At 34.0% G+C, this 24071-nt stretch overlaps 1 protein-coding gene across 7 annotated transcripts in view; it reads right to left on the minus strand.

The window, feature by feature from the left end:
• Nucleotides 1-1034: 1034 nt before the first annotated feature.
• The window catches only part of TBC1D32 (TBC1 domain family member 32), a 204315-nt gene continuing 181278 nt past the window's right edge, over nt 1035-24071 (minus strand). For all 7 annotated transcript variants that reach the window (XM_045057969.1, XM_045057971.1, XM_011282635.4 and 4 more), the window contains 2 exons: nt 14350-14538; nt 1035-3129 (listed from right to left, as the gene is read on the minus strand). In XM_045057969.1, the coding sequence (XP_044913904.1) occupies nt 3010-3129; nt 14350-14538 (309 nt within the window). In that variant the 3' untranslated portion in view covers nt 1035-3009. The remainder of the gene's footprint in view (nt 3130-14349; nt 14539-24071) is intronic.

The following is a 24071-nucleotide window of genomic DNA, read 5'->3' on the forward strand; positions in this document are numbered from 1 at the left end:
TAACCTTTTGTGTGCATCAGTAGGTGGATACTCTTCAAGGCTGAGTTGTGTTCCATTTTATGGAATGAACTACACTTATTTATTCACCAGTGGAGGTCTGAGTTGTTTCCAGTTTGGGACTATGATGAATAAAAACTATATTATTCATGCATGCCTTTGTATGGACACACCTTTTCTTTGGAGGAATACCCAAAAGGAATATTGCTGAGTCACATAGTTAAGTGTGTGCTTAACGTCATTTAAAAAAGAAAAAGAAAACAAAACCCCCAAACTTCCAAATGGCTGTTGCAGTTTTTATTCCTATGAGAAATTCAGCATGTTTTTCTTTTTCTACTGCATCATTTCCACCCACATATAAAAATGCTTCCATTTCCCATCTTTAAAAAGTCTTTTGACCCCCGGCCTCCTCCATATTCTCTTTCCCTGCTCAGCAGTGCTCCTGGAAGGACCAGTCTCCAGTCTTTCCTCTCAGCATCATTTAAACCCACTCCAAACAAACCTCACTACTCCATCAAAACTGCTTATCAAAGTCACCAAATCCAGAGGTCATTTCTTACTTATCGACTTATCTTTAAAAGTGCATTTTCAGCTTAAAATTATTCATCTCTCCGTAAAGACTGTGGACTCTGAGTAGAGGTGCTGTTAGTTCATTTACCCTATCCTGAATATTAAAAATATTTCATTGGGGCACCTGGGTGTCTCAATCAGTTAAGCATCTGACTTCGGCTCAAGTCTTGATCTCATGGTTCTTGAGTTTGAGCCCTGCGTTGGGCTCTGTGCTGACAGCTTGGAGCCTAGGGCCTGCTTCAGATTCTGTTTCTCCTTGTCTCTTTGCTGCTCCCCCGCTCACGGTCTCTCTCTCTCTCTCTCTCTCAAAAACAAATGTTAAAAAAAAAATTAAAAATATTTATTATACTTGCAACCCTCAACATGTGTATTCAATGAATAACCGAAGGAATTTCTTTAATATCTTGGAACTGGAAAATCAAACTAGAACCCACAATTTAATAATCACAAATTTGGGTAGAATTTTGTTAAGTTTAGATTAATTTCTGAGATTTATTTTACCATCACAGATTCCTCAGATGCCTGTGTATCATAAGGAGGCATAACTACAGAGATGAAATGTTGGAAACAGATATTCAAAGATTTATATATGAGCACTTACATTTTTCACAAATTTGTTTTCATTGTATGATAAAATATAGTTTCTTAAAATGAATCCTGTAAGTGTACAAGGTACCTGTTCACAAAGGAGAAATTAAGTTTGTCCTAAGGACTTATACTTTAAATAATTAAAAAGGGACAAGGTAGGGCAGTATTTATTTCTATTCTAAAGAATATTGTTAAACTAATAGGTACAAAAATAATTTACAATGGTAGCTACACATACTAACGTATTTTACATTTTATTTCACTGAATTGGTAGGTCATTGTTCATAAGACATTTCTTTAACAAATGAAAACAAAAGCTTTCCAGTTGGAACTGAGTTCACCTTTCTAAAATGTAACTGTAATTATCAAGATCTTCAGTTTCCAATCAAAATCACCAATGAATATTATAAAACTAAGTCATAGTTCCTTCTCCATTTGTATTTCTAATTACCATGTAAGAATTTTTAAAAAAGAAATAAAGCTGCAATTTCTTAGTATCAGTAACAGTAACTCAGGAACAGAGTGGGTAGAAATGAAACCATAAACATTTTGTGAAACCATAAGCATTCTGTGAAACAGTTTTTCAAAATTAACTTTGAAAGCAGACAAAGCTTGGTATTTTGGGTAACCTAGAACTCTCTTACTTTACTCCTATCAACCACAGCTAAAGGGAGTAATATGTCAAATTAACTTGTTCAATTTTCTTTTCTCAACTTTTTCAATGCCCTTTAGGAACACCATTACCGAGCAGCTATTGTTAGCATTTACAGCATAAAACCTAGTTCTGGAAGGTTGATAATGCAATATCCTAAATATCACAAAGCTGAAAACTGCACAGTGCCAGTTGTTTCATGATACAAAAGGAAAAATGAGTTTGTGGATGAACCATTTTCGGTTTAAAAAAAAAGCTTGAGAATAGTCTTAACGGTTGATTTATATTTAAATATAAGCAATGCAAACAAAATGACTACTACCTATAATTTAAAAAAAACTTGTTAAAATCGCTAACTGAAAAATACTTTTGTGTATTCTTTCATATAATAAATGTGACAATTAGAGGAAAATAGACCTTTCCATATTGTATTAATAATCTCATTGGAGCAAAGCCTTCCATTTAAATAAAACATCGTGTTAGTCATTGAAAATAATTTAGAAATTATTCTCCTTAATGTTATGTTCAGTACAAATAAAATTTATCACTAAAAAAATGCGTAACAAATGCTTATCAGTATGAAATAACCAATCTATCTTTTAAATGAACCATGTAGAGACATCTCACATGAAAAATTATAACTTGATATAGGTATCACAAGCAATTCCTAGAAACACAATTATGTCTGAGGACAATAGTTTTCTTAGCATTTGCCATGATAAATATCATTTATTTCCCCCACATGTTAAATAAATAGTTGTGGCTTTGTCTATTTTTCTTTTATATGTGAAGACAAGATATCAAGAAAACAACTGTCTTCCTTGTTTCTATGGACTCTCTCTCTGGCTAGTCAAACAATTATTTACAATATTGCCACTTCTTTTAAAATTCATTGGAAAAAATATTTTAATCTTCTGGTGAAGGAAGAGATGTAGGTTGGGACTAGCTTTTAAATACAAAGAACTAGAAGTAAATTAGATCTGACTCTAAAATCACCTTGCAAAACAAAAAACTTACAAAAAAGAATTTACTTCATGTGACAAATTGAGCTATATCTACTTGAATATATTATTATATTCAAAAAGTCTCAGCATTGATTCACAATATACATATTCACAAAGCATATGCTGTTATAGACACAGAAAACGATTGTTTCCTTTAAACAGAAATAAAACGTGGCATTCAACTGTCTGTGCCACCATCTATGTGCTCTGCACTCTAACATTGCGCATGTCCCTCAGCACCACTGGTCGGTAGTTTTGTTCCAAAATCTCCATGTATTCAAAGTAATCACTCACTCGAAACCCATGCAGTGCTTCTTCCTGTCAAAAAATACAGAGAGAAGTTAATTCTCATGTGTAAAGAAACACATTCTAAGTTAATGAATTTAAATAGTTGACTTTTTTTAAAGCTACAGACAGGGTTTTATGTTGCTAGTAAATTGTAATTGCTTTTTATGTAGTAGGCTGTGTCTGTATGTGATAGCAAGAAATCATGTCCCTATGAAACAAGGTTGTCTGTGTTTAAAACCAAATATGCTTTACAGCTAAGAAAATATAAGATAAACTCTTAGTTAATGAAATCTTCCCAGTATTTTGGATAGTTTCAATTACAGAATGATTGTTCACATTTTTAGTTAGTAAAGACTCTAAAGCTTATCAAAGGATACTATAATGTCGTAAGACATACCTTGTTCTACAGCTATGAAGGTTCATAAAACCTTCAATAGTCTGTAACTCATAATGTTGGTACTATGCATGTCTATGCTAATTCTGAATTTAATGGTTAGTGTCCCAAATGAGGCACTCAAGAATAAATTAAAACAATATGAATATTAATTTAGAATCTTAGAGACTTTTAGAGAATTGTGTCTATTTCTTTTAGCATTTCCAAATACTAGCTGTGCAGTACCTACCCTTCAAAATAAAACAAAAATTCTGAAGAAAAATCATACCTGATTCAATGTAATAAGTATCATGTTCAGAATTTTGGAGATTATTTTAAAAACTGGACAATTCATGCCTTCCTATACATTACAATTTAAAGGTAAAAGTTACTAACAAAAACCAAAAGCAATTTAAAACGAGTAAGACATAATATATTATCATATACCAGAAATTGTGTTATAGACAGTTTACAGATGAGACACATGAATGTATAACACCTAGAAAAACATCACATATGCAATTTTCAATAAGAATGCTTGTAAAGACCTCCCTCAGATGTCACTGCTCACTCCTAAGTAATAGTTCACAGCTTACAAATAACTTGGGAGAAGTTATACTAATTTTACCATGCATCACCTAAAATATGGGCAATCTGGAGGACTAGCTGGTACATTAAAAAATTTATTACTTTTCTACAAGTCTGGTGTTATATCTTTTTTTTTAAATGTTTTATTTATTTTTTGAGAGAGAGAGAAAGAGTGAATGAGCTGGGGAGGGGCAGGGAGAGGGAGGGGTACAGAGGATCCAAATCGGGCTCTGTGCTGACAGGCTGAAAGCAGCAAGCCTGACGCGGGGCTCAAACTCACGAACCGTGAGATCATGACCTGAGCTGAAGTCAGCTGCTCCATCATCCAATGTGCCACCCAGGTGCCCCCACACGTCTAATGTTATATATAAAAGACCTAAATGATGTTAAGTTGTATGCAAAGCTTTACACCATTAAGGCTAGAATTAATACCTTCCAACATAAAAATCTGAACTCTATTCAATTAACACAAATAACTGTAATGTTATCTATTCTCTTATGTCTTCATTAACTCATTCATTCTCATTGTATGTAAAGTTCTTGGTAATATCTTGAAGACACAAAGATGTCTGCAGGTCCCTGTCCTAAAACATTAACAGCTGAGGTGTATATTGTCTCCAGTTTTATGTATAAGCAACTCAAAGGGAAGATGTTCATCTTATGAATAGCAGAAACACTAGGTTTTTGTGATTTCTCTATAAAAAAATATTTCACTTTGTTCTTTGGGGGAAAATAGGATTGAAGTAAGGCCATTCTTACTGTTCTAGAATTCACTTTAAATAGTTACTGTTGTAGTCACAGAACTATTTATGGATTTATCCATTCTCTTCATTCAAATTATGTGTGATTTGGTTCTGATCAACTCCTCACTAAAACTGTATCTCAGCTGGTGAGAAATTATAGTAATGTGTTAATCTTACCAGATAAAGGCCTCATGCCAAAAAAATTGCTTTAGTGTATATTGATGATTTTTAAAAGAATGTCTATTGCTCATCAACTAAATCACAATAGAGGATGAAAGCATTTGAACAATAGCTCTAATAATTCTTTTCTGGGCAAACCTAAGCAAAATATACTGAACATCTTTTAATTATTGTTTCACTTAATTTATAAATAAAAACTACCTATGGAGAACCATAGCTATCACTTTTTTTAAATATATTTTTTCCTTAGAATGTTTTCTAAATTATGGTTTCAATTGTGAACAATAATTTTAAAATAAAGAGAAAATATCCTGATAACTACATTGAAGAGACACCTTTAATGCAAACTGGTGCAGCCACTCTGGAAAACAGTATGAAGGTTCTTCAAAAATTTAAAAATAGAGGGGCATCTGGGTACCTCAGAAGTTAGGAGCCCGACTCTTGATTTTGGCTCAGGTCACAATCTCACGGTTCCTGAGTTTGAGCCCCATGTCAGGCACTGTGCTGACAGTGCAGAGCCTGTTTGGAATTTTCGCTCTCTCTCCCTCTCTGCTCTCTTCCTGCTTGTATGTGCAAGTGCACTTTCTCTCAAAATAAACTTAAAAAAAAAAGTTGAAAATAGAACTACCCTATGATCCAGCAATGCACTACTAGGTATTTACCAAGGGATGCAACAATACTTATTCAAGGGGATGCATACACCCCAATGTTTATAGCAGCATTATCAACAATAGCCAAATAATGGAAAAAACCCAAATGTCCACCGACAGATGAATGGATAAAGAAGATATGGTATACACACACACACACACACACACACACACTAGAATATTACTCAGCTATCAAAAAGAATGAAGTCTTACCATTTGCAACAACATGGATGGAACTAGAGAGTATTATGCTAAGTAAAATAAGTCAGAGAAAGACAAATACCATACGATTTCACTCATATATGAAATTTAATAAACAAAACCAATGAGCATAGAGGGGGAGAAATAGGCAAACCATTAAACAGACTCTGAACTACAGAGAACAAACAGGGTTGTTGGAAAGAAGGTAGGGGGAGTGGGCTAAATGGGTCATGGGTATTATGGAAGGGCCTCATGATGAATCACTAAATTCTATTCTTGAAACTAATATTATACTGTAAACTAATTGGAATTTAAATAAAAACTTGAAGCAAAAAATGGCAAATAATTCTTATATCAAGGTCATATTTCATAAGAGAAAAATCAAATATTCATTTTAAAAGAATGTTTTTAAATTATGTAGTTCATTATTTAAAATTCACAATTTATAACTCTGAATAAAATCTTCAGAATCTCCAAATCTACTTTCTGTGTCCAGAGTGGTATATTTTTCATTTTATTCTAAATGTTCTCTAATGACCTTTTTACTGGATAACTTTACTTTGCAATTACAACCATCTAGACTGTCAGTTTATCATTCAAACTATAACAGACCATTTCTTCAGAATACTGCTTTATCATCTTGTTTATGGACTTAAGTACATGGGACTCTGTATAAAAATATGAATTTCCTTATTCTTTTTTTTTTGTAATCTCTATCTCCAACATGGGGCTTAAATTCATGACCCCAAGATCAAAAGTCACATGTTCTACTAACCGAGCCGGCCAGGCACCCCTGAATTCCCTAATTCTTTAAATAGGTAGACATATGTAATTATATCTGGCAACACTATGCCTTTTTATATAAACAATGCGCTACTTCTTCAAGAAAAGCATTTTTTTAAATTAGGTTACTTCTGAAGTGGTTTACATATTGGTTAGAAGTTCATTTTGAGCATATTGCATTTTCTTTTTTGTACCTAATGGCTTTTCAACCAGTATGCCTTCAATGATTCTCTCTCTTATTTCTGGGTTTCAAATGTTGAATCATCAAAAAGCATTAAAAATTACTGTTCTAAACCACAGTGTTTCGTGTGCATTCAATATTACATGATATGGCATATCCACAGCTTGCCTCTCATTTGCATACAGAACTCCGTTTTCTTTTACTAATGAGAACATTTAATTAGAAGGTCCACTGAATTTAAAGTTTTTTAAAAAGGTAACCAGATTAGTCAATGAGAGACAACCTGATATACTAGAAAGAGCACAAGATTTCGATTCAGAGCAAAAAAATGGTTCAAACTCCCCTGTAGTAGTTACTAGATATATACACCTGGGGAAGTTACTGACACTAACCTTCAATTTCTCATGTGTAAATGTAGCACATGAACTCTTTATCATGAACTATAAAACCTTGTATGATCTGGGTCCTGACGCCTCTCTAACTACCTCACCTTGTTCTAGCCACGGTAGTATCTCAACACTTTCTAAGTGGACCAAACTCATTTCTCCCTCTAAGCTTCTGCCCTTGCCTTTTTTCCCATTTAGAAGAATTTTGTCCAGAAGTTCCTTTTCCTTGCCTCATTCAAGTCTCTGTTTCTGCTCTCAGAGTAGGCTTTTCTGGACTCTTTATCCAATAGCACCTCTGACTTCCCTTACCATGTTTAAGTTCCTTAAATTAAGATTTATCAATACCTAAAATATTATATATTTATTTAAATATCTACCAGTAGACTGTAAGGTCAATGTGGGTAGGGATATGACCTGTTTTGTGACTATAATGCCTGGGACACAGCTCTTGTACAATAGTTGAATAAGTCAATGAGTGAATTAACAATGCGTATAAATTCCTTTGCCCTAGTGCCTGGCATTCAATAAGCACTCAAGGTGTTAATGGTGGTCATAATAAGAACATCTTTGTTAACTGATGGTCTCTAAAATGGCTAAGATAGATTTTCTTGATTGCACTGCAAATCTATAATGTGAAGCATCAATGATTATTGACTCCAGTCTGTTTTTCTTTTTCTTTTTTAATATGAAATTTATTGTCAGATTGGTTTCCATATAACACCCAGTGCTCATCCCAACAGGTGCCCTCCTCAACGCCCATCACCCACCCTCCTCTCCCTCCCACCCCCCATCAACCCTCAGTTTATTCTCAGTTTTTAAGAGTCTCTTATGGTTTGGCTCTCTCCCTAACTTTTTTTTTCATTCCCCTCCCCCATGGTCTTCTGTTAAGTTTTCAGGATCCACATAAGAGTGAAAACATATGGTATCTGTCTTTCTCTGTATGACTTATTTCATTTAGCATAACACTCTCCATCCAGTTCTATCTACGTTGCTACAAAAGGCTAGATTTCATTCTTTCTCACTGCCAAGTAGTACTCCACTGTTTTCAACCCCTTGATAAAAAACATAAGGGAACAATCCACTTATGATATTGTATTACAGTCTTTTCTTGTAACTTCTCAGGAATATGCCTATTATGGAAATCAAGCTATACCTATCCTTTCAAACATTACTTGTACCAGCAAAGGTTTCCAAAAATAATTTCCAGCAGAAATGTTCTTAGAGCTACTGCAAGCCCTGTAAATTTGGAATCTGAATCAAAGATAAGGCCTTTCAGGGTGGTAAATAGATACAAAGTACAAAAAGATCAAGTGTACTTACTTACATCTTACTAAGTAAGAAGTAAGAAGCATCAAATTATATTGTAAGAGGCACATGTGAGAAGGGGTTTTGTGAACTTAGTTCCACTTTTTACCTTTGCTAGAGATGGCTTCTTGTGTGTTGTGTTTGACCTATCATGAAAAAGGAGCTTCTTTCTCGGTTAAAGTGGTAGAAAAATAACCAATCTGCAAGTAATGCTTTTTTTTCTAGTATGCTTCTCCTGGGGTGCTTGGTACAATTAGAAATTCCTAAGCCCCAAAGCCCCAAAACTTCTGAATCTCTGGTTTTGGCATCCTGTGTTCAAGTTTCAAAGGTGACATTTTTACATATCCTAGAAGTTTCAAGCTATTTGAGGTTTTATACTAAAACGTGACAACTCAGGCCTGTTGTGAAAATTGTTTTGGTAGGCCTGGGGAAGAGTCTAGATGTATCAGTTTCAGTAAACATACTAACGATCCTCAGGATCAGGGGAGTGTATATAGCATGTGTGGTTCTGGATAGAATGAGGCTCTTAAATATTCACTATAGTGTGTGATTCTTAAAATTTTTAACTCAGGGGCACCTGGTTGCCTCAGTCGGTTAAGCTTCCAACTTTGGCTCAGGTCATGATCTCACAGTTCGTGACTTCAAGCCCCGCGTCAGGCTCTATGCTGACAGTACCAGGCCTGCTCTGGATTCTCTGTCTCCCTCTCCTACTGCCCCTTCCCTACTTGCACTCTCTCTCTCTCTCTCTCTCTCTAAAATAAATAAATAAATAAATAAACATTAAATTTTTTTTTCAGCTGAGGGGTACATGGGGATATGTGATGACTAGAGAGATGATTCTATTTTGGCTGGGTAAATGAGAGATTAGGCCTTGACCTGATACAATGTAAGAGAATGTTCCTGACATAGCTCTGAAGTACATGCCAGGTAATCTATGATATACTAAGATGTCTAAGTGCCTAGAGAAGAGAAAAAATGGGAGCAAAATATATATTCTAACTGTAGACTCAGGAAAAAGGCCTATTTCCTTTGTTCTCTATACATCTTTTTCTTCAGTTAATAAGAGCAACAGGGGTGCCTGGGTGGCTCAGTTGGCTAAGCAACTTGGCCCAGGTCTTGGGGTGGCTCTTTAACTTGGCTCAGGTCATGATTTCATGACCCTGAGATAGAGCCCCGGCATTGTACATCATGCTGGCTGTAGGGCCTGCTTAAGATTCTCTCTCTGCGCCTCCCCCACTCACACTCACTTGTGCACTCTCTCTCTCAGGAAAAGAAAAAGAAAAAAAAAAAGAATAGGAGAAGGATGAGACAAGGATGTAGAAATTCAAATAACTGCTAACTTTTTTTTTTTAATTTTTTTTTTCAACGTTTATTTATTTTTGGGACAGAGAGAGACAGAGCATGAACGGTGGAGGGGCAGAGAGAGAGGGAGACACAGAATCGGAAACAGGCTCCAGGCTCTGAGCCATCAGCCCAGAGCCTGACGCGGGGCTCGAACTCACGGACCGCGAGATTGTGACCTGGCTGAAGTCGGACGCTTAACCGACTGCACCACCCAGGCGCCCCTCTACTAACTTTTTTTTTTAAAAGCACTGGCTATGTGGCAATGTTCTAGGAGTATTTTACAGATATTATCTAATTACTCCATGTAATAGGTATTATTTCACAGTTAATTATACGGATGAGAAAACTGTGGCACAAAGAGGTTAAGCAACGTGCCCAAGCTTACAGAGTGACAGAGCCAGAATTTGAATGCGGGCAGACTCGAGTGATATAAGAACAACGAAAAACACATATCTGCAAACCACTGTTGACATAAAACTGAACATGTTTTATCTATTCCCTCAGATGGTGAATTATTTTTAGTACCATGTATACTTTTGTCTGTTAAAAGCTTAGCAATTCATGTGATGTTTCTCAGTCTGATCTCCATTCCTTACCTGTCAACATGATCTGGTAACAGCTGCAAGAACAACAAAAACAAAATTCCTCTTGACAATTTACTGATTGGATTGAAATTAATCTGATTTTTTCATAATTATAAATTGATTTTGCCATAACATGCAGGATTTAGTTGAAGCATTCTAATTAAGTATTTTGAGCCTTCACAGCCTGATTTTCACTGGAAGGCAATCTTTTCCCAGCCTGGCATTTCAGTGAAGTTTTCCCCAAGTCGAATTCAATTGAATTCACAAACTAAACCAAGATCACTGCCAGCCTATTATCAAGCTAGAGAGAAATGCAATATAGCCAGTTGGCTGAAACAGTGAGTCTTCTAAACTACTCTTAAACTCTTTCTAAACCGGCTTGCTTGCGTGAGTGAGAGAGATGACTCCACTTAAAACAAACAAACAAACAAACCAAACTTTACACTTCCAAGCTCACTGGGATATTTGAGAGCACTATACTTATCTTTCTGGGTGATGTTTTTCTTTCTAGTAAGTGTGGTGACTACAGATTTCCTGAACCTTTATCTGTCACAGATAAAAACATTTAAGATCCTAAGTCCAAGAACTAAGCTCTTCAGCATACCTTCAGAAGTTGCTTTTTAGGTCAGTAATGATCTATCAATTGCCACAGTGTGGGGATAATGCACTTATTATACATAATATATAATAACGCTGCTCTATTATCAACCTACATATTTGTTGTGTCTACAAAGATGTTGTGAAAAACTCAGAAAATACCTTGCTAATAACAACTTATATTCATGCCATTCATTAATCATTTAGTGGTTTAGTCAAAAAAGGAAAAATAAAGTGTTTGGGTTTTTTATTTTATTCTTTGGTTTTGTTTTTTAAGTAAATCAGGCCTGACTATGCTCACCACCTGGTCTAAGAAATTCCAAGTCATCTTTTTAACACACTGATCATGAAGAATTGCTCAGTGCGCTATCAGAAAAGTAGGCAATGAGTCTAGACTCTCAATTACCTAATTTAAGATCTGGAGCCTAAACCAAATTAATACAAATGGGTTGATATTGTCTCAACACTATCTGCTTCAGACAGATCATTATTATTCCTAAAGCGATGCTTCTATCATGTCACTTTCTGTCAATAATTAACCAGGAAAAAACTGCATATTTTCAATCTTCTGGAACCGTCTAGTACCTGAAGTTTTCAGGATAACTAATAATAGTTGAAAACACATTTGTGGTTTTTCAAAATTTTTGAAACATTCAATTGGGTCTGATTATTTGAACATTGTTTACAATGGATGCTTGTTTTATCTATTTTTATACAATGATTCAATATCCTCCTTTTAAAAAGTAGTTTTATTATAAAAGAAGTATGGACCCATTCTTCAAAAATAAAAAAAAAATAAAAATAAACCCACCAAATACCCTAAAAAGTAAGTCCTCTGTTCTACTTCACCTCTTCCAAAGCAATCATTTAAAAATACGTACAGTCAAGAAACAGCATGTAATCTATATAAGAATATTATTATGGCTGTGGTATATGTGGAGAATTATTAATTTTTTTTCCCACCCTTTGCACAAGTCTGAGATTTCTGGATTAGAAAGTATAATAAAACATAATTCCCCAGGTTTAATCCTTTAACTTCTACTTGAATGAGAATTTTTGAATCATAGAACTATTTTTGACTTGGGTTGTCTTCCAAAGGAAGGGAAAATTAAATCACTTTATTAACCAAAGTTTCATTATTGGTTAATATGTGAATAAGTAGAAAATAGTCTGTAGGTATTATATACATTGGAAACAACAGACCATAACAGGGCTTAATAGAGTAACAGGGTATGTAAATGCATATTTAAATAAACCACACTGGAATTTATCACACAAGAAAAATAACTGCTCACCAAAAGAGATCAGTGAACTTGAGATTTACTTGCTGAAAACAAAAAATAAAGTGAAGCCACAATATCAGAAAGATATTTCTCCTAATCCCTCAGACGAATGCTAACAGCAGAGCAAGAAGTAAGGTTAGTTCCGGGACAAGTGCTAAAATTAATTCTTTGCCAACATGTTATTAGTTTGGATTTAAACCAATTCAATTAAAATTTTAGTAATTTAAACAGGACTTGAGTAGTAACCTTTCTCCCCTCATTTAAAAATTCTTTAAACTGACAGCATTATCAAGCAGTAGAGAACTCAACAGAGATGAAACTGCAATAATCATCACCAGCAATCAAAGAATTCGGTAATGTTTGTTATTAAATGTGAACAAAACTAAGTTCATCTTTCCCTTTATATTTTTTATTTGTTTATTCTGTCAACAGGTATTTACTGGGCACCTACCATGTGCCAGGTACTGTTCAAGGCATTGAAAATACATTCGTAAACAAGATGGACAAAATCACTGTCCTTGTGGAATACGTACATTATACTGAGAAAGACTGACAAAAATATATATAAAATAATTTCAGCTATAAGAGATACCAAAGTGGGATAAGAGGTTATAGATTTACAGGTTAGAGGATATTCAAATATAAGCCCTTGGGAAAACTTCAGACTCTGAGATTCCTATGAATTGACCATGGCAGTGACGAAAGTGTCCCTTACTAAATAGGAACCCACATTTTTGTCCTCAGCATAATTCCCATTTGTTTAACCATTCCTGTCCTCCAAATTACCTGTTGCAGATAACTTTTTTCTTTTTCTACCTAAGTTTTCATTTTACATGTACAACCACTGTCTTGGTATATTTTTTCATTAAAAACGTTCCTAAGATCATAATTCTAGTGATACATATAGAAAGTCTTTGACCTTCTGAATTCAGTATCTCTATGAAATAGAAATGCCTGATAGTTTGGCAACTTTGAATAATTGATGACATTTATTTACAGAAAATCATTATTAAATGGAAAATAGCTCTGACAAGATCTAGTGGTAAAGAAAAATGACAAAGAATAATTAAAGAATTAATTAACATAAAGATGATTTGTTGATCCAGAGAAAACCTAGCAAAGGACTAATGCAGGTCTGGGTGTGTGCATGTGTATGTGTGCTTTGTGGGAAGGTGAAGGTAGCATGGGGAGGGAAACATACTTCAAATTCAAGGAAAGATTTTAACTTAAAATGAATACAGTTGGATTCCCATGAAGAACTGCACACAGGGATGTATTTATTGAACATGTGTTTCCTAAAGTCCAGAGCTTCAAACGTCATATTACTGTGAGAAACAAACTGAGCAACTATATTGTATTTAAAAAATTAACTTATGTAAGGTAGTGACTGTTTAAAAAGAATGTTATGATGGAATAATCTTTCATGGAAACATTTTATAAGAATAGGTGAAAGTTTAAAAAATATAGAATATGAAGGTATAGGAAATTACATGAAATGCTTTTAAAATGTTTCAAACCTCTGTATTGACATAGTAGCTTGAACTTTTAGTGACCAAATAAGGTAGAAGGAATATAACAAAAAACAGTGTGTGGAGTAGCACGCTGGCTAAAGGCCAAGTTTTGAATCCCAGTAGCTTAGCTACTTCACATCCCAGTCCCACTGCTTCTTACCGTGTAATCTTGGGCAGCTTACTTAAGTTGGTCCCTCAGTTTCCTCAACTCTAAAATGAGAATAATAGTACCTACTCTAAAGGTTGTTTTATTTTAAATTTATTCAATTATTTTGAGAGACAGAGAGAGCGAGTGGGTGAGGGGCATAGAGAGAGGGAAAGAGAGAATCCCAAGTGGGCTCCACACGTGGGGCTTGAACTCACAGACTGTAAGATCATGACCTGAACTGAAACCAAGAGTCAGATGCTTAACCAACTGAGCTACCCAGCTGCCCCGCTTAAGGTTGTTTTTAGATGACTGTCTAGAAAAATATCTGATATTAAGAATCAAATTAAAGTTAGCTGTGAACTCAACCACCATGTTCCCCCTGAAGTTACTTACTTTTAGGAAAACCTGCAGATCTTGAGTCTGAGTGTGCTGCAGAATGTCTTGTTGTAAGTGTTTGAATATAGCTATACAGATATACACTTGGTAATCAGGACCAAGGAAAACACAAGTAGCGATATAATGGCAGATTTCTATCCAATCTAAATAATTCCAAAAACACTGAGTTATCCACTGTAGGCATATCTAGAAAAAAAGAAGTCAGTTCATTAGAAAGCTTATACAACCATACTTTTTTTAAAAAAAGCAATAACCACTAATTCATGCAAAAGCAATGAAGAGCTTGGCATCCGATCAAAATAGAAAGATATCCTGCACACAGGGATGCTTCATCTATTTGCTTAACGTGTGAGAAAACGTTCGTGGCCTAGGGACCCAGGACTTAGAGGTCACTGATGGTGTTCACACTGCTCACATACCTATTGCTAAATGCCTTCTTTATTCAATATAGTCCTCTTAACCACAACATCAGTCTGCTCTCTACAGATAACAAATGCTAAGAGACCATTTTAATTCAGAGATGGGAGTTTTTTTCTACCCTACCTAATAATCACAGTTGTATAATTATGCAGATGACAGATTGCTAAATGTTACATTAATGTGAATGGACTCTTGCTGAATCAGAAAATAATTTAAATCAAACAGGATTATATAACATAAAAACTGGGAGCTAATGTGGAAAATAACTTAGAAGTGAGACTTTTACAAAAATCATTTATCTTACTTCTTGAATAACATTCAGATCACTTGGATTACAAAATGTATACATGCCCATTGTGGAAAAAAATAGAAAATACCCCTTTAAAATAGAAAAGTTTAAAAAAAAAAACAATAACAATGGGTGGAATTGTGTCTTTCCCCTAAAAGCATGTCCAAATCCTTGGATTTGGAAACATTATTTGGAAACAGATTTTTACAGAGGTAACTGAGATCAAATGAGGTCACTAGGGTGAGCCCTATTCCAGTATGACTGGTATCAGTTAGAAAGGGAAAATTTGAACACAGAAATAGACATAGAGGGAAGATGAAAAGGCACACATGGGGAACGTCCTACGAAGACAAGAGGATTGGAGTGATGCATTTACAAGCCAAAAACCATCTGAGGTTACCAGAAATTAGGAGAGAGGCATCAAACAGTTCTTTCCCTAGGGACTTCAGAGGGCACACAGTCTTGCTAACAATTTTTTTCTTTCAAGTTTATTTACCTTGAGAGAGAGAGAAAGAAAGAGGAACAGAGAGAATCCCAAACAAACCCCATGCTGTCAGCATAAAGCCTGACATGGGACTTGATCTTGGGAACCTTGAGATCATGACCTGAGCCAAAATCAGGAGAGTCAGACTAATTCCCCAACTGAGCCACCCAGGTACCCTGTTAACACTTTTATTCTGGACTGCTGGCCTCCAAAACTGTGAGTCAATAAATTTATGTTGTTTTAAGCCACCAGTTTATGCTATTTTAATACTATAGTCCTTGGAAACTAAGATACTTTCCAATATTTTAATTTTCATTTATGGTCTACAAATTACCATTGAGGGAAAATTTCCTTTATTGAACCTACTTTTCTTTTTGGAGGTGGGGAGCAGGGAATGGCAACAAATATAATGGCTTCTCTCAATTTATCATAGATGTAAAAAACAAAGATGTACAAATTTTCCTTTGTTCTACTGTTTTGTCCTTTTAAAAATATATTCTTGAATAGTTTCTAAAACTTATTTTTAGATCTGATACAATTTCGAGGAGTGGTTGATTCTACCTGAAGTGCCTTTAACATGGTGTATTAGTCTGCTCAGGCTGCCATAATATAAAGTGTCACAGACCAGGTGACTTAAATAACAGAAATGTCTCTTCTCACAGTTCTGAAGTCTAGGATCAAAGGGTTGGCAGGGCTACATCTCTCTCCTTGGGTTGGAGATGGCGGTCTTCTATGTTTTCATATGGTCTTCCCTCTGGGTATCTGTGTCCAAATTTCCTTTTCAAAGGACAGTGGACAAATTGGATTGGGGCCTACCCTAATGTACCTAATTTTCATGTAATTACCCCTTTAAAAATCCTATCTCCAATAGGTCATTCTGAGGGTAGTGGTGGTAAAGATTTCAACTTATGAATTTCAGGGTTGGGTAATACCATACCAGATGGTATTATTGAATTTTTGTTTTCCATATGCCTTATTTCAATATGCCTATTTCCTTAGGTCAACCATTGACATCTTAATTTCAGATACTATGGGCATATCTTTTCATTTCATTTTCCACTCATATTTCCTATTATTGATAATACTGACTATAGATCCCCAAGCATTTTTTCTTTTTTTTTTTTAATGTTATTCATTTTTGAGAGAGGGAGAGAGAGAGAGAGAGAGAGAGGGAGAGAGAGACAGAGAGAGCAAGCGAGCGCACGAGCAGGGGACGGGCAGCCAGAGAAGGAGACACAGAATCCGAAGCAGGTTCCAGGCTCTGAGCTGTCAGCATAGAGCCCGACGTGGGGCTTGAACTCACAAACCATGAGACATGACCTGAGCTGAAGTCGGACACCCAACTAACTGAGCCACCCAGGTGCCCCTAGATCCCCAAGTATTTTTTCTGTTTTTTAATTGTAATTCCATTCTCAGGTGTAAGATTTTGCTTTATAAATATTATGTGCTTCTTCTATTATGCTCCAAAATCTATTCACAGAGCCTATGAATAACTCAATATTGAATTTTGTGTATGAATATTCGATATTTATGAACTGGCAGAATATATTTAATTTCCTTTTGTCTCAACTTTAGTCTTATCACTGATAGGATTTTCCCCTCAGATCTTGACCTGGAGGGTAGCTTGGCATGTAGAGTTCATTACCAAACTTCCATTGCCCACATAGTATGGCTCTACTGAACTGGGGAGAAAATATCTCCTACTCTTACTTAACTAGACAGGTTGAAGCAGTCAGTGGTTCTTTGACTAGAAGTAATACTTTTAATTCCCTTAGTGTCCTGCTGCCAGGGTTCTGTCTCTGTTCTATGCTATAGCTATTAATGCCAAGAAACTTTTGGCCATGCTGTGTTAATAAAAATGAATCTCCAGATGAGTTAAGGAGAAACAGAGTCGAAACTAGTACAAATGAACCCTGCAGCCAGGGGTATTTGTCCGTCCTTTCTCAGTAGCCTTAGTGTTCTACTGGATGGACGGTGTGAAACTGCTGATCCTCAACTCATTTTGATCTTAAAACCTCACAACTCTATATGGTTCAAATATATCTGAAGTTAAAATATATATAGGGAGATACTCTTCCTTATTAGTTAAAAGAAAGTCACCCCAGAATCTGCAATTAGTTATCATACATAGTTATTAATGCAGTTCAATTTTCTGGTATTTACATACATTTAACTATTGTTTTCCGTACATTGTCTACTTTTCTTCCATTAAACAGAGATAATGCCTATCTTTTTCTACACATGGAAAATTTAGAAGAGGGAAAAAGATTATAACTGAAAACACTTTGAAAGTATATAAAGTGCTATTTAAATGTGATTCTATAACAAAGGTACAGATGTTTATTATTCATTTAATATTTATCAAGTACCTAATATACAAATAAGCATTATAATTTTTAACCAAAAAAGAAACATTTACTTCCTGTTCTCATGGAGTTTACACTCAAAGGGCAGATGTACTCTTTTTCAATATATGTCCCTCTTCATTTGGCAGAAATTATATTTGCTACTCTGTGTACAAGATGATTCAGAATTATTAAACTGTAATACAATGCTAAAATAGTATTCCTCTAGAAGAGTGAGCAATGAGTCACAGTATTCAGTCCTTAAGCTAATAACTTCTCTATCTTTATAGGATGAAAAGGTTTGCAAATCAGCTGATGAACCAGAATTCTAAAAGGATAAAGGAAAGAGTGTGTCCAAGCAGAATGATAAATTCCTAAGACATTTTTAGTGTGGAATTTTCCAAATATACATAAAATAAAAAAAGCAATACATGAACCAGAACCATCACAGCTTCAAAATTTTTAGTGATTGATAAGTCTCTTTTGTCCATCTCCCCCTACATGTAGGTTCCCCTTCTTTAAACTTTCTAAGAGAAAACATGTAAGTTGCTACATATTATATCTGTGTTTGCTTTAAAACACACAGAAAATCTCAGTTACCAAGGCCACCCATTTTTGTTTTTATCACACAAGACAAAAATAATCATAGAATACCAGCACTACCATGAGCAATATGATTACTTCAAACAGTATTACTACTGTTCTTTGCCTTTAGACAACATATCACTTGACACATACAGTCAAATTATTGTATTTAAAGTGATTCTCATGAGTTTATACCATCAAATGGGTTCTGGTGGGTTCATTTTATTCAGTTTGACTTTATATTCTCAGGGACAGAATATGTTTATTTTGTTGGCTATATACATTTATATCGTATAAAATATTTAAGTGATTCTAAGGCAAAAATACAAAAGGTTTATTCATTTCTTGATCTCATTCCTTCTCTATCCCTATAAGCAATCATTAAAAAAGGTACATTCTTTCATGTTTTTAATATAAGCACATGCATTTGTATCCCACTCTTTCTTACATAAATGGTAACATACTAAACACTTTCTCTTCACCTTTTTATCACTTAACCAAAGGATCCTGTATATCATTCCACCACAATATACAGAAGGATTTCTCATTTTTACAATGGCATGGTATTCCACCATGGATAAGCCATAATTTTTCAACCAAGCCTCTATATCTGCATTGTTTCTAGTCTTCTGATACTATAATCAGTGCTGTAACAAACACCTGTATGTATTTTCAAATTTTTGTCAGAATATCTCTGGGATAGATTTCTATAAATGAGATTGTTGGGTTAAAGGGAAAATACATACATATGTGATTTTGCTAGAAATTCCATCTTATAAGTACAAACATATACTGTATTTTCAAAACTAAGCAACTGAGTTCTTAAATTCACCGAAAAGTATTAGTAGTTCATGAAATGGTGTACAAAGAAAAGGAAACAAACTAATTAGGTTTGTTTTTTATTATAGACCAATGTTCCTTAAACCTAATTATACTTTAAAACATTTAAATGTGTTTTAGGCTTCGAGGAAAGTACGATACACATCAAAATGTATCACAGCCTTCCTAGGAAATTTTGCTCTTCAACCATACTTAAGCTGCTAAAGGACATTAGATAAACATAATTATTTTATCCGAGGTATATTATTCTCACTTGTATCTAGATTTGAAAAACAATCTTCAAAACATTCCATAAGAATTAAAATAAAAAAAAAAGTTTGGCTAGAGCAATTATTTGTGGATACCTGATTAAGCCAGAATAGGTATGAACTGAATGACCAAGTTTTATGATTCAAAGACAATATTTTTAACAACTCTTCTGGACTTATTTGCCCACACCATAGAAAGAATATTAGCAAAATAAGAAACAAAACTAATTTCAAAATCAAAAGATGTGGTTCCAAGTGAAGTCTTTGCTATCATGGTAACCTCACTAAATCAATTCACTGACTTCATTGATCCTGAATTTCTCCATCACATGAAGCAGTCAAAATTTTAAATGAGATGAGATCTGGAAATATACCTTTTATACTTCAAAGAGTTGTTATACACATACTATTTTTGTTGTACTTGTAAGCGAGATACTGTGTCAGACACTCAAAGAACTGGAAGGTAAGTCAGGTATGCATGCCTTTAAGGAACTTCAACTATTAAAGAGGTAAAGGACATAAAGAACTATTCCACAAGGCAAGACATAGATTTCTACTAGAAGCATAGAAATAGTACACAAATTCATATCTACTGATAGTTCACCAAAAAAAGTTTCCATTTGGACAGACATAAAGGATAAGTCCTTGACATATTAAGATGTGGCACATGGAGAAAGAAGGTACTATTTCACGTGGCAACCTTGGCAACATGAGGAGAGAGAGTCTGGGGATATATATATTTATGAATATGACTATTAACAAGAAACATTCTGATTTGCATTTGTGTAATTTTCATTTTCAAAAAACACTATGTCACAAAGTATGAAATGTTAGAATAGTTTTCTTTAATCCAGTCTTCATGATGAGAGGAGAAGAAAAAAACAGTAAATGAGAACAACCAAAATGTTTTTCTAGAGTATATTCAGAGGATTATCCATGTTAGCCTACTTGCTGACACAGTACAATATAATAATGATATGCAGAATAAGGACCCCACGAAATTATAAGAGATAAATCACTAAAGATATGTGGTACTTCTTAAGCTAGGAAAGTTAAATAAGGTCCAATAATGAAAAGTGTTTTACCAAAGGATAAAATTGTTCAAAACGCTAATCAAAACGTGATTTTCTGTTCATTTAAAATGGAAGACTATATATTTGAATTTCTATTTTCCAATCTCAGTTACTCTTAAACTCTAATCAACATATATTTCTAACTACTTTATTTTTTTTGTATTCTAGTCGAACGTGTATTTTTACTCTAGAGATATGTGTATTTTATTTAGCATCCTGCTCACAAATCCTTCATTAATCAACCAATCCCTTAGTGTCTGTAAATACACAACTTCAAAAAGCACTGCTCCTAATTACATCAAAATGAATAAGCTTTGCAATACAAAATCTATATCCAAACGATTACTTAAGCACCTATACCTATTCATTACTTAAAAGTTGTTTCATATTTTATAATTAGCAATAAAATGGCAAATTATATCAACAAAGCAATGATATATACTTAAGGCACAAAATGATTTGCTCACATAGGGAGTCATTAAAAAGGAATTTTACATTAGATAACTTAAGAAACATAACATTACTGCTTAGAAAATTTTATTAGATAAATCTGCTATATTTATGCAATTTTAAATCGATAAAGAAACACCAAAATGATAAAAAGGTGTCAAATTGATACGGTGAGGCCTAAGGTATTGCACGTTTTTCCCACTGTTTGTGGCAATACATTTTAAAATTAGAGGATATATGTTAGGAACTAATAAATGAATGGAGGTATTAGACAACATACAGTATATTAATCAAGACTAGAATGGCAAAAGACTTCTCAGGAACATTTTGTTCCCTAGCTTGGATTTTTAGAAGAGTAGAAAGAATAGATTACTGAGCTTATAGTAAATATTTAAGTATCTACTTCCAACCAGAATTAAACATTTTAGGATTTAAATTTCTGAAAAGTGTTTTATGTACATGCTGGGTAAGAGCACCATGGCCAAGAAAGAATATTCCTTTCCACTACATGTAATTCCTCATTATATTTAGACCTATTAACTTCAGAAAATTTAAAACTCAAGAGGCATAGTAACCACATACAAGTAAATGTAATTACATGATATAAAGGCTCTTCAAAATAAGTATAAAGGCATATTGCCGAGAACTATACTGTCTAATTAGGAAGAAAAGATTGCCAAGACAAATCCAAGGGAATTCAAGAAATCTACCAATAGGTCACATAAACCCCAAGATCAAGATAATCTTAACCCTATAGGAACCCTAAAGGAACATTTCTATTTGAATAAAAGAAATAAAATTCAATATTTTACATAAAGTATAAGGATTCTTCCATAGTATGACAGGAAATAATTCTCTTAATGATGAAATACTGGAGGTTTTCCTAATAATTGTTAAAGTCTAAAACAAGGAAGCAACTATATAGAATTTTCTGGGAAAATTATAGAATTCAATTTAAAATGAAGCAGAAATAAAAAATTAACGCAAATCTAGAAAAAAAGGTACAACCTAACAATTATAGAAAATTTAATGTCTTTCCTAATTATTAACAGTAATCACAAAATAAAATTAAAAAAAGATTTCAAGCTACTCTAATTAGAAATGTCTGTAATATGAAATATACCTATATGGAAAAAATATATGCAGCTTCAGTAAAATATAATACAAAGAAAATAAATGGAAAAATTTACTATGTTTCTAGATAGGAAGTATGAGTAAGTAAGTATAAGTAGTATGAGTAAATACTCATAATAGTAAGTACTATTATAAGTATACTATATATATATAGTATATACATATATACTATATATATATAGTATATATAATAAGTACTATTATAAGTATAAAGTAAATACTCATATAAGTAAGGACATAAACTATAAATTACTTTGAGAAAAGTGAACATAATAGCTATCTAAATTTTATCCAGATCCAAAAGCTCAATTCAAACTAGGAAAAGTCACTTTAGAGGGCACATAAAGGAATAAACAGAAATAGTTAAATTAGCTTTCTTAGGGGGGAGTTAGGGAGTATTATAGGTTTATTCTTTCCAAGTATTAAGACACAATATAAGGTAGGAGTAAGTAAAAATGTAATAAATAATATAATAGTAAAAAAACAAAAACACTAATAGTAAATACGTAATAAATAAAATACATAGTAAATACGTAGTAAATAAAATACATAACATGAATTGAAGAGATGTGGATAGTGGAGTTACTTTTTAAGAATATACAAATCAATAAGAAACATGCTAAGACAGGTGGGCAATTAAGAAGATTCAGCTATTAACAAAGCTATGGAATTACAGTCAATCTTGCTAATGTTCAAAAAACCCACAAAATTTTAAAAAGAGAATGTCACCTATTAATTTCTCTATTAGTTTTGAAAAAGCCAAATACCCAGACCTGAAAAACAGATACTTTCTTCATTTGTGTTAGAAGAGTAAAATCAAAGCAAATTGATAGCATGTGTCAAGAGTCTTAAATGTGTTCACACCTTATAGTTAAGTATTTCTACCTTCTGGAACTCTCACCTAAAGATGTAATTCTAAAAGTGAAAAAGGTTTAAGCTCTAAAACGTTACGTTTTAGCCTGATTAGAACAGTAAAGAAACAATCCACCCCTCCACCAAGGAGGGACTGCCTATGCACAGGAGGGAGATATCTGTGAGTACTGTGTGTGACCACAACCACAATTCTAGGCCCTAGAAAAATCATTAAATCTTCCCAGCTCCCAAGAGCAGAAACAGAAAGCTGTGCTTTTTGTTAAGATCCAGTATCTCTTGCAAATGACATATCAGATAAAGGGTTGTCATCCAAAATCTACAAAGAACTTGTCAAACTCAGCACCTAAGAAACAAATGAGCAGGAGTGAAGAAATGGGCAAAAGACATGAACAGACACTTTTCCTAAAGAAGACATCCAGATGGCTAACAGACACATGAATAGGTGCTCAACATCACTCATCATCAGGGAAATACAAATCAAAACCACAATGAGGTATCACCTCACACCTGTCAGAATGACTAAAATGAACAACTTATGAAACAAGATGTTGGCAAGGATGTGGAGAAAGGGGAACACTTTTGCACTGCTGGTGTGAATGCAAACTGATGCAGCCACTCTGGAAAACAGTATGGAGGTTCCTCAAAATATTAAAAAATTGTACTACCCTATAACCCAGCAATTGCACTACTAAGAATTTATCCAAAGGATATAAAAATGCCGATTCAAAAAGGCACATGCAGCCCACTGTTTATAGCAACACTATCAACAATAGCCAAATTATGGAAAGGCCCCAAATAGCAACTGATTGATGAATGAATAAAGAAGATGTGGTATATATGTGCAATGGAATATTACCCAGCAATTAAAAAGAATGAAATCTTGCCATTTGCAACAAAATGGATGGAACTAGAATGTATTATGCTAAGTGAAATAAGTCAGAGAAAGATAAATATCATATGATTTCACTCATATGTGGA

This window comes from Felis catus, chromosome B2 (genome assembly GCF_018350175.1).
Source record: "Felis catus isolate Fca126 chromosome B2, F.catus_Fca126_mat1.0, whole genome shotgun sequence".
NCBI lineage: Eukaryota > Metazoa > Chordata > Mammalia > Carnivora > Felidae > Felis > Felis catus.